Source organism: Cibotium barometz, chromosome 16 (assembly GCF_041138505.1).
Source record: "Cibotium barometz isolate CiBa-2024 chromosome 16, ASM4113850v1, whole genome shotgun sequence".
In the NCBI taxonomy this organism is placed as follows: Eukaryota; Viridiplantae; Streptophyta; class Polypodiopsida; order Cyatheales; family Cibotiaceae; genus Cibotium; species Cibotium barometz.
The window spans coordinates 59,111,170-59,138,797 of record NC_141061.1 but is presented as its reverse complement, the minus strand read 5'-3'; the positions used below and the strand labels follow the sequence as shown (position 1 = coordinate 59,138,797).

General features: G+C 49.2%; 1 protein-coding gene across 1 annotated transcript in view; it reads right to left on the bottom strand.

Annotated features, from left to right (window-relative positions):
• Positions 1-2,990: 2,990 nt before the first annotated feature.
• LOC147630797 (ultraviolet-B receptor UVR8-like) overlaps positions 2,991-27,628 on the bottom strand; it is a 38,896-nt gene continuing 14,258 nt past the window's right edge. The window contains exons 9-11 of the mRNA XM_086810783.1: positions 3,622-3,732; positions 3,483-3,539; positions 2,991-3,396 (exon numbers count right to left, since the gene is read on the bottom strand). Coding sequence (XP_086666909.1) covers positions 3,148-3,396; positions 3,483-3,539; positions 3,622-3,732 — 417 coding nt within the window. The 3' untranslated portion in view covers positions 2,991-3,147. The remainder of the gene's footprint in view (positions 3,397-3,482; positions 3,540-3,621; positions 3,733-27,628) is intronic.

The following is a 27,628-nucleotide window of genomic DNA, read 5'->3' as shown; positions in this document are numbered from 1 at the left end:
AACACCACCGTACCAAAGAGACTTTTTGTGAAGCACAGTCTTGTGTCGGCTACTACAGGCGCTTATTCACGATGCAATCAAATTCGCAAGGCCAAAAACTCCTCGAGGCTAGATGGAAACGGACGATGCCAATCGGATTCACAAGGCCAAAAAACCCCCGAGGCTGGATGGAATGGGTCCAATTTGCCGTGTATGTCCCGGGATCTATGTTTCCCCCACAAAAGGAGGCGTCTGATGCAGAGACTCCTCCCAACACGTGGTGCACATTTTGCTAATTCCTCGTGCCTGCGCCTGCGCCTGTGCCAAAGTGTTGGGAACACCCTCCAAGGCCAATGGTAGCTTGGTGAGTGAGGGAGCTGAGCTCCTTTGAGCAGTGGTCTGAGAGGAATAACCAAAAATCTAATAATAATGTGATTAATGATAGTGCTTAGTGACATTGTAATAATGAAGTGCAATGGTTTACAAGTTGAGCAATGGAAGGCTCTGATACCAAATACTAGAAGTGATTATGGCTTAAGCACAAGTGATTAACTTAAGCAAGAATATGATTTTTAGCATAATGATGATACAAAGTAGAAGAAATCAAGTGTAATTCATTCATGAGAATGTTCCTCTTAAATAGGCTGAATACAAAGCATAAAATGTGTCATGGATGATGTCAAGTACCTCCTCAATCGTCTTCTACATTCTATCTAGATGCTCTCCTAGAAACTCTCATCAAAGCTAACATTTGTGGTCTCATAAATGCATGGGAAATAGGTGTCTTCTTCTAGGTAGAAATGATGCCTTTTTACAAGAGTAAAGCCAAGGTTTTATGTGCCCCAAATAACCTTAGAAATATACAAATTTGCACCTGAAAGGCTTTTAGAAAGACCAATACTTACAAAGAAAGCATGTATCTGTTGGTACTCGTTTGAGCTCGTACAATGCCGTTTGGAGTCTACACACTTTGTTTTATGAAATGGATATCTCAAACCTAAGTGGTTATATCACATAAATCTCCTTTTGAGATGGCCATTCAGATATGTTAACTTCACATCCATTTTCAATATCGGCTACTTACCATGAGCAGCCAAGGCTAGCACACTGGTCATCTAGCTGTGGGGGTGAATGTCTCCTGAAAGTCAAACAAAACCGTTCTCCACGAGCCTTGCCTTGTGCTTATCCAATGTATACCATAAGACAAAATCTGTTGCTGCTTTGGACCAAGTCGTGGGTTGGCTGACATGGCCAACTTATATCCATCCTACATCCACGTTGACCTTGGGCTTTCCCATCTCTACTTGGATGGGTGAGCTCCCCATCCAAGTACAAGTTTGATGGTAGAAAACCTCTGAGTCACAAAAATTAGTGAAGGTATCATCGGCCGCCGCTTGATGTGTTAGTGCATACCTAATGGTACATTTGATGTAGTTTAACACTTCTTCTAGTGGTTCTCTCGAGCATTAACTGCAACGCTAAAGTCATGCCATGTATTGTAGGCCGTCATAATGAGGCCATCAACATACAAGAAAATGATCTTGTACTTGCTCTATTGAGTACAACATTGGTTAACCTTTCAACTCCATCCCCATACAAGCCTTGCAATTCCTAGACAAAAAGGTTGCACTCCTCTAAGCCTACAGTTGTCAAGTTTGACAAACCGATCCAACAATGTACGTTATCCATCTAGTGGCATACAAAGTCATCATATCATCACCATCTCGATCACATGGGACCCAATCCAATGGCCATACCAAGACATAAAGCTCTCGACTTCTCAACACAAATGGTGCTCATAAAGAGAACCATACAAACTAGAGCATGTCAAGAATCAAGCTACAACAAATAATGAAGATGGAGCGCTAATTTCTAACAGGTAATACACAAGATCAAAGAGTGATAGAAGCACAAAATGAAGAAGAGACATTTGACATTAGTTTAATTTTATTGCAACAGATATGAAGTCTAAATGAATGAAATATGAAACTAGTTGTGAATATACCATTGTTTTTTTTATAAGCATAGTGAACAATGAGAACTTATTATCTAGTGATTTTCATGCGAAACAAATAAACACTACGCAAGCATCCAAACTTCTAATTTCCTACCAAACCAACCTATGATGAATTATCTTGGCCTTTCAATCCCATTTGAGATGATACGGGCTTTCAAATCCTACAATGCCCAAACAATGTGTTTGATATTGTACCCTTCTGCTCATGCACGTCTCAAGTGTGAACACTAGGTCCAACAATGTATACTACCCATCTATTTGCCTAACCAAACAAGTACCTTCCAATCCACATTGCTGTATACTCAACTACCGACCATGGATGCTCCTCATAAAATTGGTGGTGGAACACAAGTCAAGGACACGATCACAACAAATGACAGGGTACGGCATAGAACCCATGATCAAATAGTGATAGAAGTACTAAGTAAAGAAGACACTTGTGCCATTGGTTTCATAAGAAGAGACTTGCCATTGGTTTAATAAATGTAGAGTCTTTGACATAACTAAATTTGAAAGCAATCATGTAAGGAATGTGCAATATTTATTTATTTCCCTGGGTTTTTCAATTTTGGAAGAATATGGCCAATGAAGTCCTTCACTTGCAGGATGCAAAAATGAAGTGCAATTATTGTGACAGAAATAATAATATTACAACACGACAATGATCCTAGGGTACCGCTATGTGACCTAATGGTTCCATCTATCATTCTCCTCTTATTTAGTTGAGCTTAGGAAGGTCTTCTTAATTAATTTAAGATTTAGAGCTAGCTAGAGGTAACCTTTAGAAACAAACTCATCTAAATTGGGATTTTAAACTCAGAACTTCATGTTAACAACGGGAGTCGAAGTTCGAAAAACTATGCAGCTACAAGTGGGAGACACGAGAATTCTGTGAGATACATAATATAAAGCAAAAAAGCTCACACTATAGACTCCTCTCACCTTTCTAAAGGTGAATCTTTGGCTACGTTTTCAAGAAGATAGGTATGGCCATGAAAGAGAAAGCTTCACAATTCCTAAAAGAAGGCATGCATGAAGCATCAAAGCACAAGCACCAACATAGTAACACTTGCAAAGCCATGTGCACTTAATATCAGGAAAACCCTATCACATGCTATGAAGTAGTGAGCATATTTTCCTGGACCAAAGGTTTATTGAACTTGGTCATCAGATCCCCAAGAAGCCAGAGCCAAAGTGTGTCTTCCCCCACAGGCAATGTATTTGACAGACAACATGCCAGCTGAATTCCCATTCAGCTCACCTCTGCCATCATTGTAGTAATGGCCTCTCCCATTGATTAACCCCTTCCTTGCTTCCACGAGCATCACAGGCACCTCAACAGGGTGTCCGGTCGTAACAGCCCGATCATATCCCAAGCGCCCATGATCAGCCCGCCCAAACTATCAGCATAAAAGATCCCCATCAGCTCAATTTACAACTAAAACATTCAAACATCAAAATCAAGCACTTGATGTAGTTTTCTTACTGAGAACATCCGGCCTGAAGCTGATAATGCCACTGAATGTGTCCCACCGCAAGAAACCTTGAAAAAATATTTTTCAAATAGTCAGCTTCGGAGTCCAAGGTCACATCAAACTGAGCCAATACTTGAACACTCCACAAACCTGTACAATAATTTCCTCTGCAAGAAGCTGTACTTTCTGAGGGACCATCTTACTGCTCTTGTCATCACCAAAGCCCAACCTACCATGCTCACCCCTACCCCATGCATACACCTGCTGTCACAAAGTCCAGGCACCTAACATTAATTATTTTGAAACAAACAGAATGACATTTCAGCTCCATCCAACACGTTAGCATGTATAGTTTGCATCTGTATGGATTTAGGGGTTGAATTACCATGAACTAGTCGAGGGCATGATGCTGCTAGTTGATCGCCTATCTAAAACTGTCAGGCATCCTGAGGACGTGTAGAGGGTAGAACAGGGCAATTAGGGTTTAGCAAACCATTGAAGGGACATGGTCAATGAGATAGGTTGGGGTTTGCACGTGGCAAATGTAGGTGCATGTCTATGAAGGGTCAAGCAATGTCAAAAGGGACAGAATGAACAAGCCCGGAAAAAAACAAGAAAGTAAAAGATAGCCCAGTTTGAGGAAAGCATTTCAAGCAAATCAGCCATGAAGAACCAGAAGCCAGCACCTCATGCAAAGACGACAAGATGCCATGTGCATGCACATGAACATGCTCAATCCCAAGCTAAATTCCTAATTGTGAGCAGATAAAAAGTTGATTAAGACACAAGCCAGGCCCAAACATCACCAGCCTAGACATTTCCCAGTATAAAAGGAGTTTGGTGAAAGGGGTTTGGTGGACTCCATGACTTTGGAAAGTACAAGCTTTGGGAATGGGGGATTATCCTAGAATACAAAGGATCACACTCATAAAATCTAGGAAGGTTACTATTTTTGGCCCGACTCCAATGGAAATTTTGTTCGCACCATTACATCTAGAATCGAACAAATACCAAGAGTTACCAAGGTACCTATGACAAATGCGCATATTTTTAGAGGGTTTATGGAAGGACCCATCTCTTAGATTGGGACATGTGGCAAGAAAGTGGATCAAAGTGAGAGCTATCGTGTGGCTCTCCACTTGACATTATAGCCTTCTCTTGCCTTTTTAGCTCATATGAGGCCCAAATCTTAAATTGGGGCCCCCTCTCTTCATTTGGAGGAGGCTCTCTTGCTGCAAACTAGCCTCTACTATGATGGTTGCTTGCATTCTTGCATACAACACTTTATGGAGAGTTCCTACATTCCTTCACTCCCCTCAACAGAAGGTTTCTCTATTTCTATAGCCCTCTTGATGGCTGTACTGAGCTGTACCAGCTGATTTATGTACCATACTGGTTGCACTAAGTGATGTACTGGCTGATTTGAGGGCTGTACATACTGTACCAACCACTCTACCTCCTGTTCCAGCCACTGTACTTGCTGTACCAGCCACTGTACCTGCTGTGCCAGCCCATGAACTTGTTGTACCAACTAAATGGAGGGTTGTACCTACTGTTTCAGATATTGTACTTGTTGTACCAGCTCTATTGCATGAAGACCCATGGTTTTTGGGAAAGAATCAGTACCCACACTTAGGTATATGGATTATATGATTGGCTCGGCATTTCTACAGCCTTTGTACCATCTGAGTTTCATGAGCTATGTTATGGCATTTGTATATGGATAATCCAGCATCTCCCGTGGGAAGAGTAAGGCCCTCAAAGCTTGTACATGATTTTCTCCTTGGCTCTAATAAAATACTCCAAAGGGGAAGGGGGGGGCAGGGGGGGTGGGGCATTCCGACCTCTATGCGGTGTCAACTATGCACATCTCTCTTTTATAGTTTTGTGGATTAAGTGACATATGTTTAAGGCTGTGGCCAATTTCAATGTTTAATTGCATTAATGGTCAAGTGTTTTTGTGAAACCCCCGGCCCTCCGAAAGTTACATTGGTATCAAAGCATTGGCTCTTTCACACTCTTGTGTTCTATGATCGAAAGACTTCATACTTTGGTGGAACTGTGTTGTTGTACATGATTTTTTTATTATGTCTATACATTGAACTGGCGTCCATGGCTATTGGTTTAAGCTTATGCATGGGATTGATGCCTGCCATGTGATACTATGGACATGATCTTCCACTAGGACTTCATGTGTTCATGCCCGCCGGAATGTCATGTTTGGGATTAGATGTTCCACTCGGACTTGATATGTTCATGCTGGAATATCTGGTGGACTTGGCTTTCCGATGGGACTTATGCCGGTGTATACATGCTTGGAAACGCCTGGAGGATTGGCTTTCCACTAGGTCTCGTACCTCGTATACTTACCTGGAAACGTCAACGGCTGGAGGACTGGCTTTCCACTAGGCCTGGTACTTCATGTACTTGGAAACATCCTTTGGTATAGCTTCATGATCGGGACTTGGTTGGTTAAGCACATGCATGTATTCTTGTAAGGCCAATCGGCAAGGGATACCATGTCACCTAGTCCATGATATGTGACGAAGGAAGGATACTCTGCATTGTTGGACTTGTGGAAGTATGGTATAAAGGTTTATGGTATATAGGTCTATGGATTCCTGGACTTTTTTCGCTCCACATTTCTACAGCCTCTATACCGGCTGAATTTTATGGTTGTCTCGTGTTGGGCTGTGTTATGGCATTTGTATATGGATAATCCGGCATCTCCCATGGGGAGAGTAAGGTCGTCAAAGCTTGTACATGATATTTTCTCCTTGGGTCTCTGGGGGGCATTCCGGCCTCTGCGCAGTGTCAGCTATGCACATTTCTCTTGTACAGTTTTGTGGATTAAGTGGCATATGGTTGTGGCCAATTTTGGTGTTTCATTGCATTAATGGTCAAGTGTTTTGCGAAACCCCCAGGACCTCATGAAGTTACACCAGATAATTGCAGAAGAAGACCGCTTTGGATCAGGACCCTGTCGGCCAGGTGTAGGGGGGTCTTCTTATCTATCAGCAGCATATGTGAGATTTTTAGGTTTATTGAAGTTGGCCGACAGTAGTTGGCCCGTTGGACAAGAATCACATGGGGCTTATAAAAGGGCCATGTCTTGGTCATTGTTGGGTATCTCACTCCTTTATGGATAAAAGGGCCTTGTACCTTTACTGTACCCTGAATATACTGAAAATACAGCTCTCTCTCTCTCTCTCTCTCTCTCTCTCTCTCTCTCTCTCTCTATATATATATATATATATATATATATATATATATATATATGCAGATTGTTCTTGCACAGGTGTTCCTATGCTTAGGGCTGAAAGAAGAACACCCAAAGCTTCCGCACGTCCCAGTGGTATCAGAGCTTCAGGCTGATTCTGAGGGAGTGTAGTGTTGTTGCTACCCACCTTACTCCCCACGTTCCACCCACCCTTACTGCATTGCACATGGATGAAACCATTGCCTATGTCTTGATCTTTTGGTGGTGTGGTGACCATGCAACATTGGATCAACATCAGGCTCAGCTATGCTAAGTGCTCTTGGTGTCCTAGAGGAAGTGCACAAGTCCAAGGAGAGAAAACGCAGCGTGTGTCAAGCAAACCCAAGGGGAGAGTTTCATGAGAGTTGGTAGCTAGTTGGGGCTACCCATAAGCTTTTAAGGAGCACTCCAAGGGATGAAGTTCATCCAAGGTTTTATCTTTTGGGAGGCGACAGCTTTGGCTAGGATGCGACAGCAGGACCTCATTGTGCTACTCCTTGACTTTGAGAAAGCTTATGATAGGGTGGATTGGAGCTTTCTAGAGGGCACTATGAGCCGGATGGGATTTCCCCATGGAGTGGATTTGCGGAGTCTCGGGACTTTATTCAGCATCTCACGGGCCAAGTTCTCATTCAGGGAGCCCGAGGCAACAGATTCCCCCTTTCTTGCTCGGTTCGACAGGGCTGTCCTCTGGCACCGTACCTCTTTCTATTTGTCGCCGAGGCCATGAGTAGTTTTCTCTCCGCCCAGGAGACCGGACTTCAGGGATTGAGCCCTCCCCTCCGCACGCAGGAGGAGCTGCTAGACTCAAAGTTTGTAGATGACATAGCAGCCTACCTTGCTGGAATGTTGGGAATCTCTAGAGATTCACGGAGGTGATAGAGATTTTCTGTCGTGCATCAGGAGCACAGATCAACTGGCACAATTCGTGTGGTTTTTGGGTAGGCTCAGCACCCACCCCGACTTGGCGACCAGTTGAGGCTTTCCAGTGGATCTCGAGGGGCACTCTAGTCTGATACCTCGGATGCCAGGTTGGCATTGATCTCTCTCCTACTTCCCACCATATGGTACATCACCTCGTGCTAGGCCTTTTCTCGGGCTTGTATTGGCCAAGTACAACATTTGATCCGGAACTTCTTGTGGGCCAGAAGTGATGGGAGGCCAGCCAAGGCCAAGGTGGCATGGAGAGTGATCATTCAGCCACGTAGCAGAGGGGGGCTAGATCTCATTGATCCAGCTATACAAAGCCGTGCCCTGTTGGGCAAGTTGATTGTCAAAGGACTCCAACCCAATGGTGAGCCTTGGAAAGATTTCCTCTTGGCCTGGATTTCAGCCCGCACTCCGAGCCTTGGAGGCCCATGGCCACAAAGCACTAGATGGATCTTCACTGAGATGCAAGCCCGTGGTTTTAGTCCTACCTTTGAGGACAAATTCACAGCCACTCTACTTCATGCTTGGGATCATCTCAAGCCAGCCCTCAGACAGATTGTTCCAGTGGCCTTAGAGGAGGAGCTTCGACAGCCATCAGATGGAATGCAAGATGATTTGCCAAATGTAGATCTATTTTATATTCAGGGAACAAATGCAAATAATTGGTATGATGACATGCTTGATTATTTATAGGAAGGGATGTTTCCTAGCTCAATGACCAAAGATCATAGAAGGAAGCTAGCACTCAAAAGTTTCACATTCTTGGTGATAGGAGGACTTTTGTATAAAAGTAGAGTTTATCAGATAATCAGGAGGTGTGTGCCAGATGATCAGTAGCAATTAGTTTTGGAAGAACCTCACTTGGGAATTTCAAGAGGACATTTTCCAGGAGAAATCACAGCCAAAAAGATAGTTTAGGTTGGTTTGTGGTGGCCTTCAATGATTAAGGATTCTCATGCCTTTTTCAATTCTTGTCTTCAATGTCAAAGTGATGGTCATCCATTAGACAACGAGAAAATGCTTCATAACCCTATTCTTCCCCTCTTTTGGAACCCTCTGATCCGTTTACCCAATGGCCACATGCTAGGGGCCTGACCGCATGTATCCTGGGGCGCCTTGAGCATGTGACCAACCAGGTCTCTTAGAGATTGGGTTGCACACAGGCAGTTACCTCTAGAGGAGCAGGAGAGAGGCCTAACAGGGATCCGGGGTAGAGACAGGCTCAGCATCGACATTGACTTAGCTATTCCTCCTGAGTGACTGACTCCTATTCCAGACCCAACCACCCCGATATGGCTAGGCGTGTTCACCAGACACGATATTCTCGTGGTGGTCTATGGAGCAAATGAGGATAGTTGTCTGCTCACTTTTTCTATTGGACTACATGGCAAATTAGAGAGATCAGAGCACCACTTGGAGGATTTCAGAGGCTGCACCTTGTAGAGGGTGAGGGTGAGGGTGAGGGTGATTGGTTTTCGGGCACGTGCATGGCACATGGATCCAGCACTGGCCAAGGTGGCCAGGGAGAGATTTTGGCGGTTATGGATTTGGGAGTGCCGACCTCTCACGCGGTTGGAGTGGGACCCTAGATAGTGGACGTGGCATGATCCCACAAATCGGGTGGAGACTCTAGATGCCCCTTTCTTTGCATATATAGCGAGGCTCGGCCGTAGGATCCAAATGTCAGAGATAAATGGCACACTGGCAACAGTAGCACACCGGCAGTCTCAGAGCCTATCACAACGCTTCCTTTCAGATTTTTGGAAGAGGCTTTGGGACCGCTTTCGGTCAAGGAAGATCACTCTCTTCCTCTGGTTGACGGCACACAGGAGTCTGGCAGTGTGGGTACTGGGCTGGCAGTCAGAGGGCAGCCTATCACAATGCTTCCTTTCAGATTTTTGGAAGAGGCTTTGGGACAGCTTTCGGTCAAGGAAGATCACTCTCTTCCTCTGGTTGACGGCACACAAGAGTCTGGCAGTGTGGGTACTAGGCTGGCAGTCGGAGGGCGGCCAACGGCTTGCCCGAGGTGCGGCACCCCCCAGGAGTCTCAGCGACATTGCCTTTGGGATTGCCCAAAGGCTCAGCAGATTTGGCAGCGGATTCTCCGCATCTTTGCTATGGACAAGACATCAACCCGGATTATCAATTGGGGTACTGTCGCTTGGGCCACCGAGGCTAGAGTGGTCAAGACTTACAAGGAGGATGGGGGAGGCCATGCCCTTCAGGTCTCCCATCATCGTATTGCAGTAGTACCAATCATAGCCCCACCTACAGGTGCCAGCGTTGGGAGATTTGCAGTAGCATAGCAGCCTGGCACATCTGGCGTGCTAGATGTCGCGAGGCCATCGAGGATACCCACACTCCGCCGACGGAGACCATCAGGAGCATATGGCTCAACATCATTCACACCCTCCGCGGTCAGTGGGGGAAGCTGCAGGGAGGTTTTGACAGCATGTGGAAGCGGCGGGAAGTCTTCTTGAGACCTTGGAGGCCTGGCCCTTTCCTCACTGATAGAGGCGGTGACCCCATTTGGCACTACAGACCACCTGTGTGGTTGTTCCCCCCCCCCCCCCTCCCCCTTTATGAGAAAGCCTTCTCCTCAAAACGGCCAACCGGAGGAGAAGCATCTCTCTCCCCTATGATCACTTGATTCCCGCCCTTATATGAGGCGAGTTTGTATTTAGCCCTTCGTGGTTGTACTTAGCCCTTTTGTGGCTGTTTTCTCTTTAACTAATTGAAGGATCTTTTCCCGGGAAAAAAATAAAAGAAGTTCATCCAAGGTGTGGAGCCAAGGGTGCCAGGATCAGTTTTCAAGAAGAAGGATTCATGTTTGTGTTCAGGGACAGGGCAAGAAGGCAAGGAGACAAAGTGGAACAGATGCACGATCTATACACCAAATTTGGGGTGGATTCAGAGAGCTAAGGCAAAGTTTTTAGTGAAAAGGTTGCTAGGAAGGAAAGGATGACAAGTATGGGAGACCATATGTGGAGAAAAGGGATGATGAAAGTCATCCAAGGTCAGAAGTTGGAATCCCATCATCAAGCTTAGTAGAAGGGGATGTCATGTGCATGCACATGGGCATGCTAAATCCCTGATTGGCAGTAGATAAAGAGTTGATTAAGACAACAAACCCACATAATTGCAGAAGAAGCCCGCTTTGGATCAGGACTCTGTCCGCCACGTGTAGGAGGGTCTTCCTTCCTGTCGGCAGCATGTGAGATTTTTAGCTTTATTGAAACTGGCCGATAGTAGACAGCCAGTTGGACAAGAGTCACATGGGGCCTATAAAAGGGCCATGTCATTGTTGGGTATCTCACTCCTTTATGGAGTAGATCTTAGACTAGAGTTATGTTATACCTTTTGGGAAAGCCTAAGGCCATAGACATTGTACCTTTTCCGTACTCAATGAATATACTGACAATACAGCCATCTCTCTCTCTTTGTTCTCTGTCTATGCTAATTGTTCTTGCATTAGGTGTTCGTATGCAGTGCTTGAGCTGAAAGAAGACTACCCAGAGCTTCCGCACGTCACACAAGATCCCAGATTTGGGCTAGCTTTATGTTACGCCCCCAGAACTACATTGTGAGATAAAACGCATTCAAAAGGAGAGACTAAGATCAATAACTAGGGTCGATATAACTGTAGCATACTGGGCTAGTCTACATGAGTCAGACCAAAGGTGACGGTCGTCTTAGTTTGGATGTATGAGTGCAGCCCTCAGGGATCGCTCAGTGCAAGGACACCCTCAGGGTGTCTCGTGATGGTATGGGACAGCAAGCCTTACCGCTTTTGGAGCTTTGCCATGGATGAGTACCTTAGTCTCCAGATCAGAGGTGCATCCGGATAAATCCTACAGCTGGGTGGTGACCGTGTTGTGTTCTTCTAAAAGGTCCCACGAATAGTTCACAATAGTGTTACTGTTGGTTAAGCCAAGGAGGGCTTTACAATGGCATCACAGCCACAGCATTGTGAGTCTTTAGTCTTGGGCAATCAACTTGAGGAAGAGGTACAATGTCACATGCATGCATTAATGGCCTGGCATGTGGCCATGGACCTTACTTTCAGCCACCTCTGAGGCAAAATTAGGGGCGGAATATAGTCCAATTTGGGCTGTTTGGACACTCCAATAGGTGCTCGTAGGTGCCCAAGACGTGCACCAATGGATGGGGTAGTTGAGCAGTGTGTGAAAATTTAATGACATTTTGGATGTTATTTATGGATCTGAAATATTTGATGGCCATCATGAATCCAACCTATCTTTATTGTGTTTGTACAAGTAGTTTGATTAGCATTAGATTGCCATGCTTAGTGTTAACCCCTGATCAAGCACACTTCCGCATAGTTAGCATGTAACATTGGTATCAAAGCATCTAGGTTCTTTCTAGGCAGCATTTTTTGCATTAGGGTTTGTAACAAATTAGGGTTAGCGTTTTTGCATTTGCAGCCAAATCAAATTTGTGTTTTTGCATCTACAACTAGTTTTATGCATGTGCTTTAGAGTTCCCTACATCGGTCTTGCATCGGAGGAGCAAAGAGATCGGAGCCTCATCCCAATAGAGAATGGTAGAGACTGAAGCCTCATCCCAACCAAGGATGGAAAAAATCGACGCCCGATTCCAACAGAAGATGGAGGAGCTTGGGGCCAAGAAGCGAAGCATGAATTCCAACTAAGCACCAAACAACCAAGAAACCAGAGGTGTGATGAGCATGGTTTATGTGGGAGCATCCGCCAAGGTTACTGTAGAGAGTTCATCGGAGGTTGGAGCTAGGGGAGTTTCCAAAGGTGCTACGGAGCTTCCAAGACCGGGAGTGGCTCCAAGAACGGTCTTCCTAGGTAAGAAGTCTAGACCAATGAAGGATCCTAAGGAGGAGCCGATATCGGTGACAAGTACCATAGTGGAGTCACCATGGGATGTAGAGTCCCGCCTTCTGAGTCAAGAGTTCAGAGTTCTGGCAAGTAGCACGCTAGCCCTTGGGTGCACAATTGTCAATGCAATCTGCAGATGAAAGATGATACATCTCATTCATGTTTCAAACTTCAAAGTTCAAACTTTTCACTTTTCAAACATAGTATCTTGAAAGTTAAACTTTCAATGTAGCATGCAATACGTTGACCGTTGTAACACGCAAAAAAAGCCTTCTTTAAACCTGTGAGTTTATGCAATCCACTTTACTTTAAGAGAGGAGTTGAGAGAGAAGATGAGAGTCAACACCAGATTGGGCTCACAATGGGACCATGGCATACGACAAATATTCCTAAAAGTACTAATGATGTATAATGTTACATTGAATACTGAGCCAATGTGTCACATAGCACCACAGTGCAAGGTTCATGTAACATTCCCTCTTGCTTAGCTTGGCCGTAGGCTCATGGCTTCCGAGTAGTCCAACAATATCTACGGTACTCCTAGAAGAACTCTCCATTTAGCCATACAGCTTCATGAGTGCCTTGGCCCTTGAACTTCGTGTAGAACTGTCTTTGTCTGCGACCACTAGAACCATGCTTCCATCTATGGAGGAGAATCTCCTCGGGCTCGATGGCTTCGGCTTCATCAGTTGTCGCTCGTTTAAGACCACCTGCAAAGCTGGTCCAACATAGGGCTTCAACCAAGAAACATGGGAGACATTGTGCATAGTCCAGCTATCTGGTAGCTTAAGCTTCATGGAGACATCATTGATTTTTTTTATGATAAAAAACGGGCCAAAGCTTCGAAAGGAGGGCTTGGGACAACGCTTGCCCACTTGCTTTAATCTCTACTTCATGATCTAGAGATACACCCAATCTCTTTTTTTTTGTAGTTGACATCTCTTCGTGACTTGTTGGCTTGCCTAGTGTATGCTTCCTGAGCTTTGCAGAGCCGCTCCTTAACTAACTCAATGATTTCTGCAAATGTAACTGTGGCCTTGTTGGCCTCCAAGGAAGGCGACACCATCCTCGTAGAAGTGACGAGAAATGACAACCAAAAGCTGCCTCATAAGGAGTACTAGATGAATGAGTATCGTTCAGAATTGCCTACACAAGAGGAAGATAATGCTCCCACTTCGACTCCTGATCATGGCAATACGACTTGAGAACATCAAATGCTAGCTGATTGTATATTTATGTCTAGCCAGCTGTCTATGGATGGAATGTGCTCCACAATTGTAACTTGGTTCCAAAGTTGTCAACTAATGCTCTCCAAAAATGTGAAGTAAACTTGGGATCCCCGTCACATGTAAAAACTTCTGGTTATTGCTTCACTTTAGGTTCCGCCTGAAACCGGCCTTCAGAAATCTGACTGGCAGTGAAACAAACACTCGCACACAAAACACTTCATCACCCATGGGAACCTAGAAAAGTAAAACAAACAGGGGAGCTAGAGTGCTCTTGCAAATAGTACAAGGACACCGATTGGCCCCAAAACGCAATGGCGCCCCTTGCGGTATTTCTTTACTTGAACAAAATTTGAGTACATAGTACAACTTGTCGAATCCTTTACCAATAGGATCCCTCAAAGCTTTTCACCCAAGACTTCCAAATAACAACTCTCGTTATTACAGTAAAGGATTCCATCGGGAAGGCACATCTGTACAACACCTCCTTGCTTGAAAAGGTCTTCTCCATCTCAACCATGGATCCCACGAACCCTTTCCCAAACAGCAATAGGGCTGTACCAAACCATATGTCCTTCCTATAGTCACAGCTTGCATGTGACCTCCAGAAAACTAGAACCTGTTCACATGAATCCAGAGGCATGCTTTCCACATGAAACCAAAGACCTGTATCTGATAAACCATAGACCTGTATCCATAAACCATAGGCCTGTATCCTTGTTACCAAAGTCTTGTTTCTTCTCGAAAAACCAATGTCCTATTTCCATGATAGATAAACCCACATATGCACCATCCAATCACGGTGCCAAAAACCCATAGACCCGCTTTCATCATGCTGGTCTAAGCCTGTGCGGTCTGGCTGTGGAGATGCCTCAGCGATGCGGTCTGGTCCATGCTGCAAAAAACCGCCCACCTGGCTGTCACATGCAAGTAACCTGCTCCACGACCGCCAGCACCTAGCCAGATTCGCTGCTGTGTTTCCATCCTCTGCACCGCCTTCCCACACCTGGCGTCTACCTGGCTGCCTGACTAGCTATCCGCCTAACTGACGCTTGCCTGGCTGCCCACCTGTCTCGTCACTGGTTGCTGGCAGCCCGTGCACATAGCACGTTTGGTGTCCTTCCGCTAGCAGCAACCCGCCTAGCTGTAGCCATGCGCACAGCCCCTTGACAGCGCCCAACAGCAATAGCTGCACTCGACGACGACAGCGGCGGCAACAACGCCCAACAGCAGCAGCAGTACTCCACGGGATGCGCCCGTGAAGACCATCCGGCGACCTGCTCTCCTGCTTGCCACCCTTCACCTTTTAAAGAGGCGATGGATTTTTCTCAAAAACACCAAAAGCAAAGGTTTAAAAAACGCATGCTTTTCAAAATAATAATAATATTTCAATCATCAAAGGTTATTAAACCTTATAACTTTAAAAATCCCTTTTGTCCCCTTTCACACTTGGGCTGGCCACCATATATGGGTTTCCTTTTCATAACCAACTGATGCGTGTCCACACTGACCATCCTGTGCCCGTGCCCGTGCCCGTGCCCGTGCCCGTGCCCACCTGCTTGTTGTCCAGAGGGAAAAACACAGGGTCGTAACACCAGCCTCATTTCCTGGCAATCCAAGAAGCAAGATACAGTCTCAATTTCTTCTATTGAGGCTGAGTACTGCGCCTATTTGGATACTTGAGGTGAGTTGTAATGGTTGATGCAGATGCTGAGTAATCTTGATGTTCTTTCGGACTGCTCTGTTCGCATTCTTACAGACAACCAGAGTGCCTTGGTGTTGGCTCGAACTTCATCTTTTCATGGCAAGACCAAACACATTGAGATCCATTTTCACTTTGTTCGTGAGCTGGTTGCTGACGGCATCAGTTATCTAGAGTATTGTCCCTCTCAGGACAACCTAGCTCAACTCTTCACTAAACCTCTTCCTCAAGATTCCATTGATCAGCTCTTGACCCATATGGGAGTCGGTCCACCGTGCTAGAGCTAAGAGGACTACGTTCATCTCCAACATTTATCCCATTTATTGCACCATTTATGCAGCACATTTATATGATGTATTTTACTTAGTCATGGATATTTTTTCCCACATTTTTAGGCACTTTTCCCAGTAGTCATAGGTATTTTTACCAATTGTGGGTTTCTTCTATTGGCCGACTTGACTATTTGTGTTGTATATAGGAACAGGCTTTTTGCCATTTAATTCATTCATCATTTTTCTCAAGTGTTGGATCATTGTTGGCTGCTCCAAGCCTCTCCTTTGCTTCCACTTGTTGCCTTTAATCATTCTCTCAAGAGGAACTTACCGGGCGACTCTGTCCCAACAAGGACCAACTCAATGCGATGATTCTCAAGATGATTGGGTGAGAGTTGGGGCGGGAGATCATCCTTCAACATAATATCTTGATACTGTGCAAGGAGACCTTCCATCCTTTGCTTCAAAGGGGTTGTTGATTGAACAATAGACTGCTGGCTATGGACATGTATTAAAACACGTTCAGCTCCTTTTCTAATGGCTCTTTGGGAGATGAGTGGAATGTTGGGAATGCCCCTATCCCCGTGAATTAGGATAGGCTCACAAACACCATTAATAATTGTGAAAGTGCCTGGCCTCCATTCAGGAATGGGTGCATACTCCCTAAACCACTGAATGCCGAGAATCATATCACACCCCAAAAGAGGCAAGAGACAATGAATTCGCACTGAAATGTGGTCTTTTGAACCTTGAATTCACACTGTTGAACCTTTTTTTTTTTCCCGAAAAAACGATCCTTCTATTAGTTAATGAGAAAACGCCATAAGGCTACAAAGCTCACCTCGCAAGGAGGGATAAAAAACACAGTGAACACCTGAGCTCCACCCCCGTGGCTGGCCGCTCCTGGGGGGGGGCTACCTAGTAGTACATGTGGGAGGTGAGAAAAGCCAAACTGGAGGCCTATAGTGCCAAGTGACATCCTCGCCCCTCGCGGTGAGGAAAGGGCCAGGCTGCCAAGTGCGGAGGAAAGCCTTGCGGCGCCCTCTCATGCGATCCGAGTCGCCCTGGAGTTTCCCCCAGTGTCCTCTCAAGGTGTGAATGATGTCCACCCAGAGGGCCTGTATGACCTCCGCCGGTGGAGTCGCCTGGCGGTCAATGGCCTCCCTGCATCGGGCTCTCCATATGTGCCAAGCCGTCATGCTACTGATCATCTCCCATCTGTGCCCGACCCCCTCCTGAGGAGCTGCCGAAGAGAAGTCTCGCGTCCGAACCACCACCATCGCCCTGTCAGAGACCTGGATGGTCGCACTGCCAGGGACATCCTCATATCCAAGGGCCGGGCCGCTGTCCGTGGCCCAAGCCACCGCACCCCACGTCACCAGCATCTCACCTGGTGAGCCTGCAAAAATCATCCTGAGAGCGCGCTGCCAGACCTGCTGTGCCTGTGGGCAATCCCATAAGCAATGCCGCTGCGACTCCTGTGCATGGCCGCACCGAGGGCAGGACGCTAGGTGTCTGCCAAAAGCTAGCCAAGCCCCCACAGCCAGTCCTCTATGCGCTGTGAGCCAGAGAAAAAGCGTCACCTTCCGGAGCCGGAAGCTGGCCCAAAGGCGCTGCCAAAAGTCCCTAAGAAAGGCAGGGGAGAGCCCCTGTCGCCACCAATGCTCGGCCGCCGCCAGGGTGCTTGCTATCCTGTGCCTTTGAATCCGCCGCCCCAGCCTCGCTGTGTACTGAAAAAAGGGGATGCCTGGGCTGGTAGGGGCCGAGTAGGGATCTCGCCAAAACCACTCACCTGGATCCCACTAAAGGCGAATAAGAGGCCTGCTGTCCCAAGCCCATAATCTCCAAGAACAGTCCTCCCCTATCGAGGCCGGTGAGGGGTCTACATGCCACTGTCTCTGATGAAAGCCGACCACCCGCACCCTCTGAAGAATACAACCCTGGAGCCCATCCAAATCTAGTCGTGTCCTCTGAAGCTGGTCACCCTCTCCCACCTCGAAAGTGAGTGGGGCGACTCTCTCCGCTGTGCCGCAGACCGCTAGAAGGATCTCATGCCGAGTGAAGACACCCATCCACTGCGGAGGTGGAGGGTCCTGTACTGGGGTCCGCCACTCCCGGGGGATGGCCGCCTCAATGTCCTGTCTCATCAACTCTCTGCCCCTCATCCCACTGAGTCTCCTCTCCTGAGCCTCTAGAGGCAGCTGCTGAAAACATATCCAGTCGTCTAGGGACTGGGCTTGGCCGGAGCTCAACGGGCCCCACGACATGTGAGACCGCGATCCAACCATATGGCCACTGGGAAGTCGAATCAAGGGGTTCCAGATCAATGGCTGCCTCAGGCGCTCCTCATCGGTGCCCGGGGGAGTCTGGAAGAGTGACGGCCTCAGATGCGCCCAGGCCCTCAGAAGGCTAGCTGCAAAACGCTCCTCGAAGCCAAGGCCCACTCCTCTGGATCGCTGCTCTGTAAAGATCCACCTGATGCTGGGGGTCCAGGGGCCGCTAAGAGAAGGAGTGCGGCTGAGCATCCTGGAAACAAGAAACTCCTTCCATGGCTCAGCGCGCCTGGCAGGAGGCCACAAACTACCAACTTGCCAAGCAAAGCTCGGCTTTGGCAAATAGGATCAACAATGCCCAGGCCGCCTCTCTCCCTCGGCTGAGTGATCACAGCCCATGCCACCTTGGCCCTGGCGGGCCGCCCGTCGCCACAGGACCAAAGAAAGTTCCTGATGAGCCTCTGCACCTGGCCAATGCACGCCCGAGAGAAGGCCCAGCAAGAAGTGATGTACCACATGGTAGCAAGCAGAACCTGGTTGGCCACAACTACTCGGCCAGCCAGAGATAGACGAGCGGTACTCCAATACAGAAGCTTCTTCCGAATGCTCAGAAGAAGGGGGGCTATCTGTTGCTCCAGAGATATGTCAATGCCCACATAGCATCCCAGATAACGCACTGTAGTGCCGGGGGGCAGCCACTGGAAACCATCAACTGGCCTCCAAGTCGGGGGGGACATAGAACTGACCCACAACCCACACGACTTGTGCCAGTTGATCAAAGCGCCCGAAGCTCTGCAAAACCTGTCCATGGCTGAGGCGAAGCGGCGGAGGTTCTCCTCACCTCCCTGAAGATAGACAGCAGTGTCATCCGCAAACTCCGAGTCTAGGAGCTCCTCCGAGGTGCGGATGGGAAGCTGGAGGCCCCGCAAACCTGTATCCTGTGCCGTCAAAAAGGTGCTCATGGCCTCCGCCACAAAAAGAAAAAGGAAGGGCGCCAAGGGGCACCCCTGCCGCACCGAGCGCGAGAGCTGGAACCTCTCTCCGCGCACGCCCTGTATCAGCACCTGGCTATGAGCCGATGTGTAGAGTGCAGAGACCCCACGGATCCACTGAGGGGGGAAGCCCATCCTCTCCATAGTGCTTTCCAAGAAGGCCCAGTCCACCCGATCATATGCCTTCTCGAAGTCGAGAAGGAGCACTGCCAGATCCTCCTGCCGAAATCTAGCCAAAGCCGTAGCCTCCCAGAAAGAGAAAATGTTATCCAGAATGCTCCTATCCTGGATGAAGCCTGTCTGCGTGGAGTGGATGATGTCCGGAAGGTGAGGCTGAAGCCGCCTGCTGATCGCCTTAGCTAGGACCTTGTAGGCCGTGCCTAGCAAGGTGATCGCTCTCCACTGTCTAATCTCCAGTCTGTCTCCTCCCTCTTTGGGGATCAAGTGAATCAACCCCTCTGCCATGTTGTCCGGCATGACTCCCGACTCCATAATCTCCTGGAATGCCAATCTGAAGCCCCTATGTAAGAGGCCCCAGTACCTCTGGAAGAAAGCCACTGAGAGACCGTCCTCCTCCAGTTCCGTATCCGAGAAGGGGGAGAGAAGGGAGTGCTGCAAATGGGCCGGCACAACCGGTCTCATGAAGCTCCAGATTGCCTCCCGAGCCTCTCTCACCCTGTCATCTGCTGGCTCAGCAGAGAGAAGATCCCTGTAAAAATCTGTGGCTAACGCCCGAACCCTGGGGGGATCCACCACAACCTGGCCATCAGCCTACCGAAGACGCCTGAGACCCTCTCGTCTGAAGCGAGGCCCTGTCGCCTCAAAGAAGTCTCGAGTCACTCTATCTCCAGCCTGTGTCCAAAAAGAAGCCCGAGCATGGAATCGGAACTCCACCCTCCTCTCCTCGATGGATCTGATCTCAGTGCGAGCTGACTCCATTTGCTCTGAGATCCAAGGGCTCGTAGGATCCCTCTCCTGGAGTCTCTGGAGGGACGCTAGACTCCTCCGTAGGCTCCTCTCCTGCTCTCTGAAGGCCTCCAGACGGTCCAAGGCAGCCTGTCTGAGCATCCGACTGATCTCCTGCAAGCCACTGGCAAGATCGCTGGCTGCCGATCCTCTCCTGAACTGCAGCTCCTGCCAGACCTGCTCAACTCTGATCGCAATCTCGGGCTCCTCTATGAGACAATCTGGAATCCGGACGCTCTGGCCCCGCTCTCCTCTCGTAGGGTCCTCGATCTGGAGAAGCACTGGAAAGTGGTCTGAAAACGAGGAGCCTGCAAGTATGCCCACAGTGCCACCTCTATCACAAGCCCACTCATCAATGTAGAACCTGTCGATGCGGGAAAGGTTAACTCCTGTGGCCCGTCTATCCGAGCGCGAGAAAGATAGACTCCCCTGCAACCTGCCAAACTCCGAGAGAGTCCACGGATCCTGGCCTCTCACCTGCAGCACTAGTTCCTCCCAGGCAGCGAGCTCCGGCCCATGAATGGTCTCCTGGCTGCCCCCCATCCTGTCCTCTGCATCCTCTAGCATGTTGCAATCCCCTCCTAGGCACCAATGGTCTGCCAAGGGGAGGGACTGCCTAATGGTGCTCCAGAACTCGGCTCTCCCGGTCGCCCCATTAGGGGCGTAGAAGTTGAGGAAGCCAATGCGGTCTTCCCCAACCCGAAGGATGATCCACTGTGCTCGACCCTGGACCAGAGTGCCAGAGTCCACAACCTCGGATAGAAGCTGCTCGCTGACTAAGATGCATACTCCACCCTGGTTCCCCTGGGAGCCATATGCCGGTGACCAAAAAGTGTGACTCCTGCCTGGCAAGATCTTCCCGCAGGTGCGGGTACGCCCGGCAGAAAGGTGGTGCTCCTGGATGAAAAGGATATCTATGGGTCCTCCAACGAGAGCCCTCTGGATCTCCTGGCGAAGTCTGCCCCGACCAATGTAGCAGCGATGTCCATCGAGACCCTGGATGTTCCATGAGAGGATCCTCATGGATGAGCTATGGCAAGTGAAGCAGCCGCCACTGGCTCACCCCTCTCAGCCGGTCCGGATGATCTGCCCTCCACTCTGTGAGTCTTGGGCGCCGGCTTGGAGGGAGAATAGTCACTGTCTGTCCGAGTGCGGAGTCTCTCCAAAAAGAGGGTGACCTGTCTTTGTGTCCAGCCCCACTCCGCCTTCGCCCTGTCCAGGGCATAGGCGTGAGACCAATCCTCTGCATATATGTATCTAAAGGTAGGCTGCACCCTCGGGGCGGCATGGAGGAGAATCAGTAGCACCGCCTCAACTGAGGCGTGGACCGGATCCGCCCGCCAATCTCCTATACCAAACAAGCTCATGCGGGCTGAGTGTAATCGGGTCTGCAATAGGTCCGTGAGCCCCAAGTCACTGAAGTGGTGAGAAAACTCCAGTATCTGATCACGCAAAACTTCCTCTACAGAGTTGCAATCCCATGCTGTGTCTGGGGCAACACTGAGAGGAAAGGAGAAGGCCACCATGCTGCTCACCACTGAAGGAGAACGAGAGGGATGGCACACCACGCAAACTCGTAAGGGCGCGACCAGTGTCTCGAACGGGCCAGCATCCAGCTGGAGGCACCTGAAAAAACCGTAATCCACTGGTAGCCCCATCACTCGGGGGGGCCACCATGCTGCTCACCACTGAAGGAGAACGAGAGGGATGGCACACCACGCAAACTCGTAAGGGCGCGACCAGTGTCTCGAACGGGCCAGCATCCAGCTGGAGGCACCTGAAAAAACCGTAATCCACTGGTAGCCCCATCACTCGGGGGGGGCCCCCAAGGGAGGCTAGAGAGAACTCTGTGGTGGCGGGCGAAGCTAGAATCGCCATCTCCACCGGCCCGGAGTGGCGGTGGAACAGCCGCTGGACTGAACTCTGGCCTACCCAGTTGCGCTGCCCCGGGGCAGTGGGTGGTCTGGCGACGTATCCTGGAGAGGCCGAGGGAGGGATGGGGGCTCGCGGCGAGGAGGGGGGAGAGCGAGGAGAGGATGGAGAGGCATCTGCCAGCGGATAGGTGTCAGGGGGGGCCGCCGGGGGAGGCGGGAGGGGGGGGGCTGGGGGGGGAGAGGGGGGGGGTGGAAGGAGTGCTCTCCGGGTGAGGGGAAGGGGAGCCGGGGGTCGCAGAGTGCGGCCCGGGATCCTTAGGAATCTGCTCCAAGGAGGGGGCGGGGCCCCCCGCGGGGGGAGGCGGGAGTGGGGTCTCCACGTGGGAGGCTCCACCAGCGGCCTCAACGGGCACTGAGTCTGAATCCTCGTCCATCGGGGTGGGACCTGCTGGCTGCCTATCCCTGACTGGAGCATAAGTGCGGGTAGGTGCCTGCACGCCAGCCGGAGTCGCCTGTCCGCCAGCCTGTGCTGCCTGCTGGCGTCTGCGACGGTCCCTGCGGGCCGGGCGTTTTCGCCGGCGAACCTCCTGCCATCCGCCAGCCTCCTGGGTCTGCGCGGCATCCTCCGCCGGGGCCTGCTCGTCAGATGATGGCGCCTGCTGTGGCGAGCCAGGGAGAAATTCTCAATTCTCCATTCTCTGAGGTGGATGGCCACCCCTCGGGTCTCCTGCAGGGGGTCCAGAGGCGGCATAGCGTGAAGGATGAACCCCCTTGCAGGGACAGGCGTGTGCGAGATGGCCCATCTCCCGACATGTGTAACACTGGCCGGGGAGGCCCGAATACTCCACGCGCTGTATCAGATGCCCTCCAGAAAGACAAGGGAGGAGGATCGTCTTCGGGAGGGACTCCGGTGACGGAACCACAACACGAATGGCCGGGAGTCCTGCTGCCCGAGCAATCACTGAAGCCGCTGTCTGAGGCGTCTCCACCACCTGCCCGAACGCCTTGCCAATGGATGACAAGAGGGGCAAGTACTCCCTACGGAGTCCAGGAAAGCAGATAGTGATGGGGAAACCTGTCGCGCCTGCTAGCGGGTCAGAAGCGGGGTCGAAACCATGAGTCCATCGCGCCAGGAACGCCCGGGATGAGCGGAGGGCAATGGGGCTCCGAGCCAGCACCATCTGAGCTGCCTGGGGGGACTCGAAATCCACCTGGTAGTAGCCACGTCCCAAAAAATCTACGCTGACGATCTTGGCGGGCACGCCAACAAGGCTGCCTTGCAGAAGGTCGCGAAGCTCTCTCCGCATCGGACGGCTACCCACTATCTTGCAGACCAAGGAGGAGGCCTCAAGAGCGGATACTGTGGAAACAAACAACTGAAGATCTTCAGCTGTGAACTCCAGACGGAGACCGGAATCGGCAGGGGTAGTCGGAGCGGCTTCCATGGAGTCCTCCAGCGGGAAAAGGCCAAAAACCTGGGTCACCAACGGGAGGGACACAGCCCTGCAAGGAAAAAAGAGAGGCGGAGGGCTACAGGATAGTGGGGGCGGGGCGGGGGGGGGGGAGGGGGGAGCTGAGGCGGGAGGGAGCTAGCGGTGGGGGGAGGGCGAGACGGAAGGGGAGGAGAGGGAGAAGGCGGAGGGGAAGAGACGCGCAGCGGAGGAGAAGGCGGAGGGGGGAGAGGTGGCGGGGGAGAGAAGAGAGGTGGAGGAGAGGGAGGCGAGGGGGGTAGAGAAGCGGGGGAAGAGATGTCGGGGAAAGGAAGCAAGCGGGGGGGGGAATGGCGGGGGAGGCAGCATGGAAGGAGGCGGCGGAGGAGAAGGCGGGGGAGGAAACGAGGAAGGAGGCGGGGGAGAATGCGAGGTAGAAGGCGGGGGAGATGGCAAGGAGGGGCGCAATGAAGGAGGCGGGGGAGAGGACGGAGGAGAAGCGGGGGACTGGCGGGGGGGAGAGGGGGGCGCGACGGCGAGAAGCAGCAAGGAGGGGGAGAGGCGGAGCTCGCAGGCGAAGTCGTCAGTCGGGGGCAAACTGTTGAACCTTATGGGAAATATGAATGTGAAGACCAAGTGTGAACCCGTTTCAAGTATACAACCCATCTTTTTAGCCAACTGAGGAGAAATGGCATCCTCAGAGCTGCCCATATGAAGTCCCGCTAAAATGTGGTCTTTTGAATCTTGAATTCAAACTATTGAGCCTTACAGGAAATATGAGTGTGAACCCGTTTCAAGTATACAACCCATCTTTTTAGCCAACTGAGGAGAAATGGCATCCTCAAAGCTGCCCATATTGAAGAGGACAATAAAATGTTGTCCCTTCGTTGTGCCATAAGCACGAATGAGCGCTTTCTTTTTCCCCTCAACCTCACCCTCTTGCTTATCATCAAATACCATGAATGGGAGAATTAGGGTTAGAGTAATTCATGTGGGAGACATACACAGAGAAGAACAAGGGAGAGAGAGAGAGAGAGAGAGTTGTGGGGATAAGTCAACTCATGAAGATGAGTGTGTGACTCCCCTATCACACATGTATATTGCACTAGTACACATAGTGCACTTAGTACATTAAAAGTACTAAGTGTACTATGTACTATAACTTATGGGCTTGTACACACTATAAGGGTGGGCATTATGCCTTTACCCCAACAACCTCCCACTTAAAGGCAAAGTGCCCTTAAATGAAGGAAAAGAAAAAAAAATCAGCATGTACATGATAATATACAAGGCCATATCAAGGCTGAAACTGGCCTCATCCAATGCCCATCAAGTGTCTGCAATGAGCAAACCGCTCCGGAGGCAAACTCTTCGTCAACAGATCAGCCGGGTTGTCATCCGTATGAATCTTAACAAGCTGAATTTGCTTGTTCTCTATCACCTCTCTGATGAAGTGATACTTCACATCCACATGCTTCGTCTTTGCATGAAAGACAGGGTTCTTTGCCAACTGGATGGCACTCTGACTGTCACAATGCAACAATGGAATATCCCCTGTAGAACCCAAATCAACCACTAACCGAGATAGCCATAATGCCTCCTTGCAAGCCTCTGTGGCTGCAATCTACTCTGCCTCTGTAGTAGATAAAGCTGTGCACTTCTGCATCCTGGATATCCATGACACAGCACCTCCTGTGAATGTAAACACATAACCGGTAGTAGACTTCCGGTTATCTGGATGACCGGCATAATCCGAATCCGTGTAACCATGCACTAATGCATCCTGTTTGCCAAAGCAAATGCACATATCCTGTGTGCCCTTCAGGTATCTCATGACACCTTTCACTGCTTCCCAATGCTTCTTGCCAGGTTTAGCCATGTATCTAGAAACTACTCCCACTGCAAATGCAATGTCCGGCCTAGTAGCAACCATGGCATACATGAGACTACCACAAGCTGAAGCATACGGAATCTTGGCCATATCAGCCCTGTCTCTATCTGACTGTGGGCTGTCCATAGCACTGAGTTTCACATATGGAGGCAAAGGAGTACTAGTCTTCTTCCCCCCGTCCATATTGAACCTCTGCAAAACTTTGCCAATGTATTCCTTCTGAGACAAATACAACACATGCTGATTTCTGTCCCGAAGTATCCGCATACCCAAGATGTGATTTGCATCACCCAAATCCTTCATATCAAAGGTTTGATGCAGCCTCTGCTTCAAGGCATCCATCTCCTTACGAGATTTTCCGGCAATCAACATATCATCAACATACAAGATGAGAATCAATAGACTGCCATCCAAAGCTTTCTTGGTGTACAAGCAGTGATCTATGTCACTTCTCCTGAATTTCTGGGATTTCATGAGTGTATCAAATTTATGATACCATTCCCTTGGTGCCTGTTTGAGCCCATAAAGACTCTTTTTTAGCTTGCATACAAGCTTCTCCTTTCCACTCACTGCATAACCCTCTGGCTGCTGCATATATATCTCCTCATGGAGATCACCGTGAAGAAAATCAGTCTTCACATCCATCTGAATCAAGTCCAGATCATCATGTGCAACCAAAGCTAACACAGCTCTAAGTGTGGTCATTTTGACCACTGGAGAGAAGATCTCATCAAAGTCCACACCATATTCCTGCTTGAAGCCCTTAGCCACTAACCTGGCTTTGTATCTTGGCTTTGCATCTGGTGCAACTTTGAGCCTGTAAACCCACTTGCATGGCAAAACCTTCTTGCCTGCAGGTAAATGCACCAACTTCCATGTTCCATTTTTGTGCAGAGAATCCATCTCTGACTTCATGGCACGCTCCCAAAGAGCCTTGTCTGTCCTCTGTAAAGCCTCCTTATAACATGAGGGCTCCCCACAGTCAGTGAGCATCAAGTAGTCAACCCCTGGAACAAACCTGTCAGGGGCTCTGGAGGGTCTTGTGGACCTCCGTACCCAATGACCATCATTTGCAGGTTGCTGTCCAGCCTGCATATCACCCATTGGTGGCTCCTGTTCCATGCCATAAGGCTGAAAAATCATGCCTGGTATCTCCTCTAACTGTGGCATATCCATAGGGATATCTTCTGCCATCTCTAGCTGTCCATTTGGACCATTTTCAGCACCATTTAAGGGCTGGTTTTGCTGCTGTAATGGCTGATTTACAGCCCTTGGTTGTTGTCCATGATGTCCATCATCATCAAAGATGACTCTGCCAGGCTCCTGTTGCCTTGCAGGCTCCTTATACATGCATGTTTCATCAAAAATGACATCATTGCTGCGTATAATCTTTCTATTCACGGGATCCCAAAGTCTATACCCCATTTCACCTCAATCACCATATCCTAGGAATATGCATTTGTGAGACTTAGGATCAAGTTTGGTGCGCATTTCCCTGCGTATGTGCACGTACGCAACGCAACCAAACACTCTCAAGTGCTTGTATGACGGAGGCTTCCCTGTCCATACTTCTTCTGGCACTTTCCCACCAAGCCTCGTGTTAGGTGACCTGTTTATTAGATGAACGGCTGTCATAACAGCTTCAGCCCAAAAACCATGAGGTAATGCAGCATGTGACAACATAGAACGGACCTTCTCCTGAATGGTCCTGTTCATCCTCTCTGCTGTCCTGTTTTGTGGAGGAACATGAGTAGAGAGCTCCCTCTTGATGCCTTTAGCATCACAAAAGTCCTGAAACTGTTTGGACATATACTCTCCCCCATTGTCGGAACGCAAAGCCTTCAGTGTTTTACCAGTTTGATTCTCAACATGAGCAACAAACTTCTGAAACACTGAGAATGTATCACTCTTCAAACGAAGAGGATAAACCCACACCTTGCGTGTGGCATCATCAATAAAAGACACAAAGTATTTTGCCCCTCCCAAAGAAAGCTGAGGCATCTCACATACATCTGTATGCACAAGCTCTAACTGAGCATCTTTCTGTCCAAGAGCTTTCTTGTGGGGGCACTGTAGTTGCCTACCATATATACAATGCTCACAAAACTGAAAACTTGAAAACTTTCGAGAAGGCAAGTAACCCAAACGAGACAATTGCTCCATTCCTTTGACACTCATGTGTCCCAACCGGCTATGCCACATAGAGATTTCCGGCAGCTCGGTTGCATTTACATTAGCATGGTGACAAACACCTGCATGCATGAAATAAAGAGTGTCCACCTTAGAGCCTCTGGCAACAACCAGTGAGCCCTTACTAATCTTCCACTTTCCACAACCAAATGTGGTAACATAATCAGCATCATCAAGCTGTCCAGTAGAAAGCAGGTTCTTCTTGATCTCAGGCACATGCCTGACATCATGGAGCATAAGCTGTGAGCCATCTGAAAACACAAGCCTCACATCACCTCTGCCAA